The 14,229-nt window shown below is 35.1% G+C and overlaps 1 protein-coding gene across 4 annotated transcripts in view; it reads left to right on the top strand.

Annotated features, from left to right (window-relative positions):
* LOC145664711 ((E3-independent) E2 ubiquitin-conjugating enzyme UBE2O) overlaps positions 1-14,229 on the top strand; it is a 105,117-nt gene that overhangs the window by 87,426 nt on the left and 3,462 nt on the right. For 2 of the 4 annotated variants that reach the window (XM_081731579.1, XM_081731580.1), the window contains exons 15-16: positions 678-879; positions 9,076-9,218. In XM_081731579.1, the coding sequence (XP_081587705.1) occupies positions 678-879; positions 9,076-9,218 (345 nt within the window). The remainder of the gene's footprint in view (positions 1-677; positions 880-9,075; positions 9,219-14,229) is intronic. The other 2 variants (XM_081731581.1, XM_081731582.1) reach the window with 1 other exon arrangement.

Raw genomic sequence — 14,229 nt, 5'->3', positions numbered from 1 at the left:
AATCATACCATCTCTGTCGCTGTATATTGTGACCAACTCGTATGTTCATGCAGCACAAGAAAAAAGGCCGAATAAGAGGCATGGCATATTCGGCCATATGAACAACGCTAGACCATACATGACAACTATTGCCATTCGGCAGATTCTTCCTCATCTGGCGTATTCTCTAGATGCGGGTTCTACAAATTATTATCTTTTCCGGTCCCTGTCGAATCCATTTCGTGGCATCCTTCCAAAACGATGAGCAGCTTTCATTGATGATTTCTGTGCATCCAGGCACCATTCTTCTTCTTTGTCTTCTTTTTTAAAGGCATCCAACAACTGCCTAAACGTTGGGAACAGATTATTAACAATGCTGTGGAATAAATCAGTGATCCATTGCCTGATTAGTTCAATCCTTAAACTAGAAATGTAAATCCGTTGCTTCCAAATGGGTGGTTATGATGTTCTAAATTAATCATCCTCTGCATTATTGTTGATTACAATATTTCTGTACATATAATGTCAGTATTGTAACAAATGAAAAAAAAAATGCTGGAATATTTTGTTGACCCATATACGTAACGAGAAGCACCTTATTTTGGAGGGGAAAAATCTGTTTTTAACATTCTCTTGTAATCTGCCAAAGGTAATGTGAATGAATTTTATTAGAACTTTGTTTTTATTTCTATTTTCAGGTTTAATTCTAGTCAGTGAACCCTATTTCAATGAAGCTGGTTATGAAAAACAGAAAGGAACTCAACAAGGGAAGGAAAATTCTAGAATGTATAACGAGATGGTGGTTCTAAAGTTGGTACAAGCTCTGAGCAAGCTCATTTTGCAACCTCCAGAAATATTTAAGCAAGAAATTCTTGACCACTTTAGTCAGCATGCATACAAGTATGTATTTTTTTTATTTTTATTTATTTGATTTGATTTTTTTTTAATTTTTTTTATTTATTTTTATTTTTTTAATGGTTGTAGCCTAAATTTGAAATAACTATACATTTTTGTGAAATATAGATCAGAAACAAAACCAACGAACTTTGGAAAGTTATTCCTCACGTGTAAACATGAAATATATGTATGGCGATTTTAGATTTTGCTTTTCGCGTAGTAATTTGCGAAACATTTAAATTTGCATCGCAATTTATAAATTTTGTATCCCACTTTCGATAACAATGGAAATGGAAATTATTTATTAATTTATTGTTTTACGTGGGGGTATTTTTGTGTGTGTGTGTGTGTGTGTGTTTGTTTGTTTTTTCATATACTAACTTCGTCATTTTTGAGTCGCCTAAACTAGTATCTGGTAAAATGGCATGAAATGTGTCCACATTAATAGCTTTAAAACTTTTTCTACTGTGGTTCACAATCACTAATATTAATATACTGCTGCATACATATCAGGGTTGGCTGGTTTAAACCAAAAAACGAAAAATGTTCGTAAAAGTGTAACTGTCCGTAAAATCTTGATGAACATACATTTGTGGCTTATCACGTTTAACTCCCGTATATTGTTCATATTAGATTCATACCTAAATTCCCCATTCATTACTCAGAGATTATACTACAAAAGCAACTTTTTTTTTTCAGTTTATGTTTTTCTTTTGTGATTTTGTTTTAGTTTGTTATTATTGTTATGCAATTGCAATCAAAGAAAAATTCTAAGTATTGTTTCGTTTTAATAATGTTTACTGTTGATAAAATACATTGAAATAGCGTACTTTTTTGGTGGTGGTGGTGGTGGGGTTATAGAAACCCCACGAGAGGCATTTATTGAAATCAGAACTATCTTTGGTATATCTTTATGTATAAATGGATCAGAGCCAAAGTGGACTCAAATAATTCGTATCTTTATTCACTTTTCTTACTGATATGCAAATTAAGTCGTGCATTTCTTTAACTTAGACTAAATTAGTTTTTTTTTGTACAATGCACTACTTTGAAATTGTCCATATGTAATTCTGTATAATGGTTTCACTTGTGCAACTGTTTATCTTTTTGTCCTTCTGAAATGACTCTTGACAATTATATTAACAAGTATGTAAAGATCAGTACAACGTTTTATATATGCCGTATATATATTTTATTAGGAGTCCTTCGTGAGTGATTCGGCAGACGTATCGCATTTGTGGCTAATTAGTCACGGTTTCGAATTCAAATGGAGGACAATTTCTCTCTGATGTAAGCCGAGAAGCGGTTTTGATTCCGCTTTAAGCTTATGTAACCCCTTCCATAATGACACCAATTCGAAACAAACTTATTCCTGTCCATATGTGATGTAAATACATAGAGCAAATTATTTAAACCAAAAAAGCCTGGTTTAAACCAAAAAACGTTTTTTTTTTTTTTTTTCAATAAAAACCATGGTTTATGCCAACTCTAATACATATACACTTCCATGAACAATTACCTTGATTGACACACGCTCGAACATTATTTACTGAATTCTACAATTCATAACCATTTCCGGACCATTATATATACTAACAGGAGCCACACACAACCAGTTACATGTCGGTTAGCAAATATCTCAAATCTAAGATTGAAATAAATAAACTAATAGCAACCAACTAAATTCTTCTTTCCTTTTAACTTTCTTCACATTGCCATGTACCGTGATCTTATATATGCAAAGTTATTTCCACTTTACTATCCTACACACATGAAGATTTTTTACTAAATGCTGAATCATAGTACCGTTAAGAAATGGGGAATTGGCATTATGCAGCCCACTAATTGAATCTATTTTTTATGATAAAACATAACTTAATTTCACACAAGTGTTAATTTTCTAACTCATATTCTTGCCAAATTATATACGGATCAGGCTTGTTTTTCCTTTTTTTAAAAAAAATGTAAACTGAACACCACGTTTCTTTCGTTATTTCACTAAAAACAAGATGACGTAGCAAAATAATATTTCTGGCCAAATGCTATAGAATAACTGTGCATCAAACTCCTTAAACCAGAGCTTGAAGCAAGAGGACAATAAAATCAAAAGAAAACCCTTGTATCATGAACGAAAGAAACTATATTGTGCTGTATTCTTGTATTAGTTTAAAAAAGAATTTTTCGGTAATAAATTAATGATCATAGTTGCATCACATTTTACGACACAGTTTTGCGTTTGCATCGCACTTCTATGATTTTGTGTAACAAACTGCAGTGCGATACCATTTAAAAAAAAAAAAAAAAAAAAAAAAAAACTGATATTATAGGGTGAACCATTTATCTTGATAAATCCTTTGTAAGCTTTAGACTAATGGACAAAATCGCTGAAATTTTGTGTCATGCAAATATCGTTAGGGGGACATTGTTTGACATATTCTACGGTACCACAAGGTTAGCAGTTTTGCCAACCCAATGTAAAGTTATATTTTTTTCAAATAGCACTACATCAGGTTATTACACATTTCAATCTACATGGTAAACGAAATCATAATGTTACATTTATTATTGAGTATGCAAACTAAGGACGCACAATATCATAAATACCCAATTTTAGTCGGCTTTACAGCAGTAACAACGCAAATGAGACAAATGGGGAAAGGCACATTCAAAGTACTTCCGTGTCTTAAGTACTATGATCATAGTATGACGAATTTCGAATAAATGCAGATTTACAAGGGATTGAAAATTCGACTTTTTTCAAAAGCCTTTGTTTCGAGAAAACCGTTAGATGGTTTACAACATGTGTGAAGATCATAATGTCATTTATCAGTTCGATATCTGAAAACGTTCTGGAGATAAAATTTTAAAAAAAGTTACAGTTTGCAGTATTGCTTAAAATTATGCAATTTCGGCAATTATATCTTCCAAAAATATTATTATAATGTTATAGAAGCAAAGTAAATAAAAAATTGTTTTCGCAAATTCCTACAAATACAATTTAATTAATGTATTAAATTTTACTTTTTTTTTCATCTCCCAATGGTCTGAGATATCCGATTGCTGTGAACGGCACTGTAATCTTTATGTATATTGGAGACCATGTATTTCGTAATTGGATGTGATGCTTATCTAAATACTTTTTCAAAATAGTCCTTCGAAAAAAGTCAAATTTTCAATTTCTTGTAACTTTGTTTCTATTTGTTCGAAATATGTCATATGATGATCATAGTATTTGACATTAAGGTACTTTTGATATGCATAACCCGCCTTTCTCAATTTGCGTTATTACTTTTGTAGAACCCTTCAAATTTGGTTGTTTTCCGATGTTTGTGGTGCTGTAGCGTTCTTAGTTTGCAAACCGCATGGTAAGTGTGGTGTAGTTGCAAATTTTTGTTTTATGTGGAGATTCGAAATAAGTAATAATCTGACGTGGTGCCAATGAAAAAATACAACTTTATGGAAAGTTTATTACACTGGCAGCCTTGTGGTATCACGTTGTATGCCAGTGCCTCCTGCCGATATTTCCATGGTACAAAATTTCAGCGTTGTTTGTCTATTAGTTTAACACTTAAAAGGGCATACCAAGATAAATGGTACACCCTGTATGTATATACCAACGTTGGTGCAAGAAGGCGTCATTTCGGAGATACAATAACCCGCCGAAAATGACCTTCCAATACTTCGTTTTCAAGCTATGACTTTTTTCATACCGTTCCTACAAATTTTCGTCTGGCTATAGTGTCTCGGAAATGACGCATTTTTCGCATTTTTGTACCTATGTTGTTACAACACACATACACACACTATATATATATATATATATATATATATACAGTGGCGGCTCGTGAGTATATGATATGGTAGTGCCAAAACGTACACAATAAATAAGCACATATCCGTAAAAAAGAGTACATGTAAAGGCACAAATAACATTATTTTATTATAGTCACACACACACACATATATATATATATATATATATATATATATATATATAGAGAGAGAGAGAGAGAGAGAGAGAGAGAGAGAGAGGGTTATTTAGGATGAAGTTGTTTGTGCCTACAGTCAAGGGCGTCCATGTTGTGGTTTCCAAGGGGGCCAAGTATAAGCAAAGTTTCAAATTTTGCTGTAACTAATGTAAAAATTCTATTAGGTTTTCGATATTCCCAAGTACAATTTCCTCTTAGGGGGGCAAGCGCCCCATCTTGCCCCTCTGATGAGCGCCCTTGCCTACAGTTAACTTATTATAAAGATAAAGTAGATTTTGTCCAGCTTGCGACCCCCCTTCCCCAAACAACACACTGAAAACAAAATAAAGGATTGGCTACATCACAACCACAAATTCGAACTGTTTTTCAAATATATGTTCATGTTAAATTGATGCAATCTTTCCTTATTACGGATCACTTGCTTAACACACAATTTTAAATTAGGCATTTGCTTTTCTAAATTTCCTGCTTCTAGTTAGTTTGTCGTTATATGATAGGGATGAAATCGGATATTTCACTAAATTACGTAATGTATTGTTCTGGTTTTTACGGAAAGTAGTTACAAATATAGAGAAAGAAGAAAACAGCACTACACTTCAGAGGCAGACCCTGTAAGGGACGATCGCTTCCCCCTCCCCCCCAAGAAGAATATACTTATTTTATACATATAAATGAAACCCATCCGAGTTTGAAGCTGTTAAAAGTAGCTCTAAGTTGCAGTATGACAACTCACCGCCCCCCCAGAAGTCGGTTCTGGATCCGCCCCTGCTACACTTAAATACTCAGCATCAAAACTTCGCAAAAATATATAATTGACAAGTTACATACACACACCACAAACACTCAGGCGTACAATGTGTTTGTTTCAATCAGGCGGAGGATCATATCTGGGTTGACAACCCAATAACGAAATAAACTCCAAATCGATATTTGGGATGGTCAAATCTAGATGGTACATATTGATATGTAATAAGTAACTAGTTTGGAAACACTGCAATAGGGACAAATGAATCAGGCGTCACGTGTTAGAATTCCAGGCGACTAAACTCCCCTTTCCTAGAGCATCAAAACATATGACGAAACAAATCTCCCGCTTCGAGCCACCTTCGATCGTGGCACAAAACGCTAGTTATTTCTCCGTACTTTCCTCCTGCTCTCCAACAAACGAGCATGCGCACAAACCATTTTTAGAACAGTCGGGAGAGCACAGGAGAACTTGGCACAAACAGAGTAGATAGGCCTATGTACTGCTAGCGTGCGAGTAATTCTGAGCGCATTCAATCACTGAGTGCGACTCAAACCAGCTTCTCGTGAGCAATGTTGACGTTGCAAGTAAAGTATCGTGCATAAAATTAAAAAGTGTGTTATTTAGTAAGATGCAAATCTATATATATAAAAGAGAACGCACAAATCCTTTGTGAACTCATCACGCTAATACGGCTGAACCAATTTCTTTCATTTTTGGGGGGTTATTATGATTTGGACCCTAGATGGTTTTTATCATATCACTTTAATTTTTAATTACCAGTGTCTTGAGATAATTGACCATTCAAGTGTCCATACGTACAAATCCTTTGTTATTAGTTCATCATAGGTAAAAATAAACGTATTTATATGCAACCCGCATGACCATGTGACTCGGCGGGTTAACATAAATGACAGGCGCTATAATTTTAACATTTACTGCAATTTGAAAGCGAAAAAGTAAAAATTATCTAAGTAACAAAGTTTATTGCGTTCCGGGGTGACCGCAGCGAAGCGGGGTGAACGCTGCTAGTATTATTTATATTATTTTTTGTATTATTTGTGGTAGTGCCACGGCACATTGGCTCCCCTTCAGCGGCCGCCGCTGTATATATATATATATATATATATATATATATATATATATGCCAGTGTTGTTTCTTTTTATGTTTTCTCATGTGGATTCATTTTCATTTTTCAGTTTTTTTTTTCGTGTGGTTTCTAAACATCTTGCATATGCATTGGGAAAGGGAAGTGGCATGAGGCTTTTTTTTTTTTTTTTTTTTCATTCATTGACAGTTCTTGGAAATTCTTGTATGATCAATAACAGAACAGCTGTAATCACCATTATTTTTAGCTGTTCATGCTTAATACAGTATTTCTCGAGTTCGGTGAGATAGTGCAATCGCCTGCAAAAGTGAGTACCTCATGTATCGAAACCTATTACTTTCGCGTATTAGAATCAACGAGGTATATTAAGAACAGAAACTAGTTGGAATTCCCTTACCAAACCGCATAAGGCTTAATATTTCAGGGACAATATCCAAAATATTAAATGGACATAATAAGAAAAATTCATAATCTTATAACCATATCGAATGTGTATCATGATAAATGGCAAGATACGAATTTCGAAATTTAAACAACTTGATAACTGGTCAGAAGAATACAAAATATCAATTACTCCTTTCAAGCAGTGGACTCTTATCGGAAGGAAGATGATGGAGCGGAGAGGGCGACTTCATTATATTCACCTTTTCGCCTGACCATTGAACGTAGTCCTCCAGACTGAAGTGAACATGCACTCATTCCGACCTACTGATGTGTGTGTCCATATTTCTCGTGTCTGTTGTGTTGCGTTCAAAAAAATTAAAATAGTAATCCAGTAATAATAATAATAACAGTAAGTAAATAAACGTTAAAAAATTACATCGTTTTCGTCTAAAATTGTTGTATGTTTTTGGTTGGTGATATGTTTTCTTAATATTGGTCTTCTTACTTTCTGTGTTGTTCGTTAGTTTTCTTTGTCTTCCGAGGTCACGTATCTTAGTCAATGGGAATTGTGTTCATTTACATCTTCCATTTCCTTTTACCACATCAACCCCACACTGGTCCTATAGAAGGATGTGTCCTTAGGATTTCCCAGGGGAGTTGTATTTGTTTCTTCATGTGGTTCGGATTCCACGTTAATCAGTAGGTCCACGTCTCATATAGCCTCGCTGCTGAACGGGACGTTAAACTCAATCAATCAATCAATCCATGTATTTGTTTCTCCCTGTAAAGGCTCCGGTGTGGTGTTGGGACAAATATACATACTTTTCTTCGTAAAATGCTAAATATCACCTACAGATTCGTAGGTAATCAAATTATATTTTTTTCAAGCCGGACTTGCCCCTTAAGTCCAAAATTAATGAGGATGAGCATAATACACTCTAAATACAAACGTAGTTGAAAAGACGAATGTTGCGACTCCAGTGTTTCAGTGTCTTGTGGTTAAAGAAAATAGTCCTATGCAAAGTGCAAAGAAAGGCATAAACCATCTGAGTGGGATCAAGGGTTTGTTCCCTTTTGTTACTGTTGGCAGACCCTATTTAGCTGTTTTACGCCCCTAGGTCCAATTAGAATTTTCCACCCTGTTCGTATTAATTATATTTAAGCAAAAACAAAACAAACACTGATAAAAGATAGAATATTATAATGTATCTCTAGAATGCAGAATAAAAGTAAAATTCAGTGCACGTACTAAATACTAGTCTACAGAAAATACTGTATTGTCAATAGGTTTCCAACAACGAGTTAGTTCAGCAATACCTGGTAAGCCTCTTCTTTTCCGCATGCCATACTTCATTCTAGACTTCCTTTAATATGAAGCCCTGTGCCCGCGTCCTTATGGCTCGAGCATAATTATGGGCCTGACTTTCGGATAGGTGAAAGATATTAGGAAATTGGGGGGGGGAGGGGGGAAGTGGTATGTTATTGATGGAAACGGTCTGTTAAATATTGACAGTACAGCTGTAGCTGTTAAGTTAGACACAAGCTGTTAAGTTAGACACATTAGACCATTGCGTCCAATAGAACTCCTCCATCATCTGAACATTAGTCACTGAGTAATTTTGTTTGGATCTTCTAAGCATCGAAGAGGAAATTAAATTGGAACTAGAGGACCAAGGTGTTTGAAGTAGCTCGAATCGGAAGTAAGAAGTCAGGTTAATTGTTTCCAACACAGTTATTGATTCTTTCTTTAAGTTTACATATACTCCTGGAATTCATGAAGGCTGGTTATTAGTACCTGAAAATTCGACCGTACATCCCTAATCCTCTTCACTGCTTGTCACCATGGCTAAGTAGCTTTTGAAGCCGCTTTCTTTATTCAATGATGTATTTAAAATGCTACTTTGTTTAACAGTATTACACCGAGTTAACCTAGTTTTGTAAGTGTTTTAAATAAAATTTTCTTATGTTGCAGACTGATTTCTCGATTAGAAACCTGGTTGGAAATATCAGAGAGATACAATAATTCACATCCTATGTCACCTACCACTCCAACGACATTCCGTGAACTACATGGAGAAGGTAAGTCAATAGGCACTGATTCTTCAATAGGCAAAGGTACGTGTTTACAAACGTTTTGCAGATACTTGTGGTTCATTGTAAGATTAAAAGAGTCAGCAATGCCTTGGACAGAATTACAATATAAAGGGATTCGTATCAATGACGCAAGGAATATTTTCTACAAAATATTACAATAACAGCATAGAGATTCCACACACAGAGGAGTTTGTGTTAATCTATTTATTGATATATAATGTTTTCCTCAACTTTTGGAAATCTTAATCTTCGTTGTGAGTAACTTGCAGTAAAATCATTGCATCAATAATATGCATGCTGTCATCGGATATATTGAATGTATGTGCTGCTAATATATATATTTTCCTAATTTGCTAATAAAATTATATATACAGGGTGTAAAGAAAGGTTGTTTACAGCGCTTGGGAGGTGATTCTACAGATGAAAACAAGTAAAAATGTCTATGTAACACAATGTCCATCTCGGCCTCCTAACCGAGTTACGGACATCCAAAAAGATGGGAAAATGAACTTTGAAGGCTAATTCTGGCAAAACGACAAGAGATAGAAGGGCGGTGTTAGGCGGCCCACACAGACTCTCAACATGGACTATCCAAAGATACTAAGATTAGATGTGTACAAGGCGAGCGCAAGGGATTCCCCAAAGGATGCGAAGCATGCCGCGGACGTTATGAGGGCAAAGTGAGACATCCTTTGGGGAATCACTTGCGCTCGCCTTGTATACATCTAATCTTAGTATCTTTGGATAGTCCATGTTGAAAGTCTGTGTGAGCCGCCTAACACCGCCCTTCTATCTCTTGTCGTTTTGCCAGAATTAGCCTTCAAAGTTCATTTTCCCATCTTTTTGGATGTCCGTAACTCGGTTAGGAGGCCGAGATGGACATTGTGTTACATAGACATTTTTACTTGTTTTCATCTGTAGAATCACCTCCCAAGCGCTGTAAACAACCTTTCTTTACACCCTATATATATATATATATAATTATTTAAAATCTGTGGTGGTTCAGTAGTAGAGCTCTCTCCTCTGATGCGTTTACCGATTCGATCCCAGTTCGCACCAAGTAAACTTTGTGGTGGACAAACACCGGGTGCGTGTGTTTTCTCGAGATTCTTAAGTTCGCTCCCATTTTCTTTATACCACCACTTCATTCATTATTGTCATCACAATCTCCCTTAGCCTCGGAGCAAAATCGTAATACATTAATTTACAAACAAGTTGTTCATAGTTTCATTGCTACAATACAATAATGAGAGCTCCTTCGTGGCTAAGCGGATAGCGTACGCGTCTTTGGCGTGGGAGACCCGGGTTTGATTCCCGGCGGGAGCTCATGTGGTTCTATGTTAATCTGTAGGTCCTATCCCATATAGTCTCGCTGCTGAAAGGGACGTTAAACTCAAAATCAAGTCAACTTAATAAAATAATGAGCAAGTCCCGAGTTAAAAAGCATGCTCTTTTTAGTTGTAATTATCTCTAAGGTGTTCCTGATTCTTGGAGACAAAGCTGAGTCATTTGATTTCCATTTATAGACTTAATTTTTAAATTTTTGTTGCATAAATAAAATGACATGAAAAATATGCTTCTGATTCTTTTGTTTGTTTGTTTTCAGCATCGTATTTTAGAAAATTTAAATTACTAAAAATAATCCTGAAATATCTCTGAAGAGGTTTGAACAGATCAAATATGCGTAATAATTGTTAAAACAAAGTAATAGAAATAATTATCGATTTAAGTAAGAGTTTCATTGGCACCTACCAAAAGTCGAAATATAGAGAAAGCCGTAGAAAGTACAGGCATTAAATATTCACCGATTCAAAAAGTTGGCACTTCCGACGAGACTGTCATCGGAATTGATCAGAATACAACGCATTAGATCTTAATTCTGATGTCCTTTTTGATAAAGGAAAAATAAGTGAAGTTTTAAGGTGCAATTCTTTCCCTGAGTTTTATCTGAGTCTAATTGGCATGCCTTTGCAATGAGTTGAGACCTGTAGGAGGCAGCTTCCCGTGTTTTATTCTATCCTAAACCATCTCTCGAGGGCACGATGGTGCACTGATCTAGCTCCAGCTTGGAATATAATTTTACTTTGGTTTGACCCAGGTCATATTATTATATGGGAACCTAAATCATATCCGCGGATTTCTACTAGTTGCTTCCCTTATCTGCCAATTTCTGGTTCTGTAATTCTTTTATAAGCATCATTTGCATTTATCATCCGTCTGGCTCTGTTAACTTACTTCCAAAAGGCCGATGTATTGCGTCTCTAGATATCAAAACAGCAAACTTCTTATTCCAAGTACCATCTTTGAATCTGGTAATAACTGCCTTGTTAAATGCCTGAGTTTTATATCTTGTCGTATGTGTTTTATGAGTTGTCTAAATTCAGATCTCCAGGAAAGAAAGAAAAAACATAAATCAAGAAACAGATACAAAAACATTTTTGTTTTAGTGATGAATTTCACTCATCCTCCGTTTTGGGAAACAGTGTGTTGTGAGCTTCAGTTATCTTATGTGAACCAAATATGAGTTCAGTTTACAAAATTAAGACCATAAACAGTCATTTTGGGTAGGCTAGTAGTTCATAGCATTCCTTCTTTCTTTAAGTGTTATATTTTGTCAATGTGTTTGGAATTGGGTAAAGCGTTTTAACTGCCCCCCTCCAAATTTAAACGTTTTTTTTTTCTCTCTAAGAATACAACAATTAAGTGTTCTCTCGCGTTATAATGAGAAAAGAAAATGGAACGTACTGTATTTTTTTTCTTTAAAATTGAAATGTTTTCCCAGAATTTCTCAAGCAAAAAATCCGTGGTAAAAAAATAAAAAAAAAAAAAAAAAAATCGGTTATGTACTTTAAAAAAATAAATAAAGACAAAACTATTTCCCAAGATTTTGCATCTCCCAGTCTGAGCTCACCCGGAACAGTGACAGAAAGAAATAGGTAGAGCGAAGAAGGGGAAGGGACGAGAAGAGATAATGAGAGAGAGAAGTGTATCCAGTGTACAACACACTATTAGTCAATGGACATACTATTAGTCTTCTTTTCTAACTTTTCTTTTAAATTTAAAATCTGTTTTGATCAAAACTAAGTATAAGGATAATATAAGGATACGAGGTGTTCACACATTGAACGAAAAAAGAATTTATGTTGTCTAAACTAATGCAACTGCCAAACCGAAGTAAAATATTGTATCTTCCTTGTGAAGCAAGTATTACAATATTTCCTTTATTCTTTTATGATAATTAGAAAATAGATGTTCCGGAACATTGCTTAGGTTTTCAACGTCTATTACCAGATATATATTTTATTTTGTTCTCTTCGCGAAAGAAGTGTCGTATACATTTCTTTTCTTTCTTCATGATGGAGGTAAGCAAAACTCTCATGACTATCTGTTTCATCATCTGTGTTCGGCTGAAGGCACATGTCACACAGCAAACAAAAGCCCGCGTGCTTGAAATATAACGATATTAATCCACAATTTATTTGTCAGCTAACTCGTAGTATTAATAACTCATATAAAATATGTGTGCTACATATTACGATAAGTATTCAAAGATTACACACTATTTTCGATTGCTTAAATGCACTATATTTCAAAGTACTAATTATTTACTTCACAGCAAATCAATGTACTTCTGAGCTCCTACATGGCTAAGCGGTTAGCATACGCGCCTTTGGCGTGGGAGACCCGGGTTCGATTCCCGGTGGGAGCTCATGTGGTTCGGATTCCACGTTAATCAGTAGGTCTACGTCTCATATAGCCTCACTGCTGAAAAGGACGTTAAACTCAAAATCAACTCAACTCAATACACTTCTGCATAATATGGCGTCGTCTTGTATTATATTATATTAGTCATATATAAACAAGTCCTTAGCAACAGAACTGTTACCCTAGTAACTATAATACTGTCCTAACGACCAATCAACAATCATTTATGTCTATCAAGTGAAGAATAAAACAGGTACAAACAAGAATATTTATGACATTATATATATTTTTTTTTCTTCTTAGACTGTATAGCGAGTGCATGCATTCAAGCATTTTCGCTCTACATATTAAATAAAATAAACAACAGGAATACAGGTTACTGTTGTAAAAAGACGGAATTCTTTCTTTCATGACTGTACATTATTAATATATGCAGAAAAATCGTTGAATCCACCATTCTTTTATTTAAAAAAACAGCCTGAAAAATTCCTACATAAACAAAAAGTTTGTCAAATTGGTCATTTTGTTTTAAAACCTTGTACTAAAAGTGGAAAATTGTGATTATAAAGTGATACAGTCTTTATGTGTATGACTTAAAGCCTGGTAAATAAAGCCACAAATAAATGACTCGAACCGTACAAGAGAACTCTTAATGGACCCAGTCAACGGAGCTAGTGTTTCACTTATTTTCGTAACAATTAAATTTAAAATGCTTAAAGTATTGTGTTTAGTAAATACGAGGGAGGATCAAATGAAAACCTTAAAAGTGCGTGTATTTTAGAATGTAACAATGAAAAATAAATCTTATCTCTTATTTTTCAACATAATTCCTTTGACGTTGAATGCAAGTACTCCGCCGCGTCGGAAGTGCCTGTGGATACTACGTTGGAAGAATTCTTTTGGTCGAAGTCGTAGCCACTCGTGCACCGCATTTTTCACCTCTGCATCACTATTGAAATGCTTGTCTCCCACCACTTCTTTGTGTGGTCCAAACACATGAAAGTCACTGGTGAATTGGGTGGATGAATAGGGAGACATTCAAATTTGATGTCATCAATAGTCGCAACGATCGGTGTTGTCATGCAGTAAGAGGACACCTGAGGACAGAAGTCCTCGTCGTTTACACCTGATTGCAGGGCGAAGTTGATTTCTCAGCAGGTTTGAATACGAGGCACTGGTTACTGTCACTCCTTTTTTCATGTGCTGTTCCAGAATTACTCCCTTTGCATCCCAGAAGAGAGTGAGCATTTTCTTTTCTGCTGATGGTTGAGTGCTTTTTTTTTCTCGAAGAGCTATACCGCCATTCCTTGCTTTTTTTGGTTTCTGG

Source organism: Thermobia domestica, chromosome 11, assembly GCF_964235325.1.
Source record: "Thermobia domestica chromosome 11, izTheDome1.hap1.1, whole genome shotgun sequence".
Classification (NCBI taxonomy): domain Eukaryota; kingdom Metazoa; phylum Arthropoda; class Insecta; order Zygentoma; family Lepismatidae; genus Thermobia; species Thermobia domestica.
Note: the sequence above shows the minus strand (reverse complement) of the source record. Positions and strands in the feature narration are given on the sequence as shown.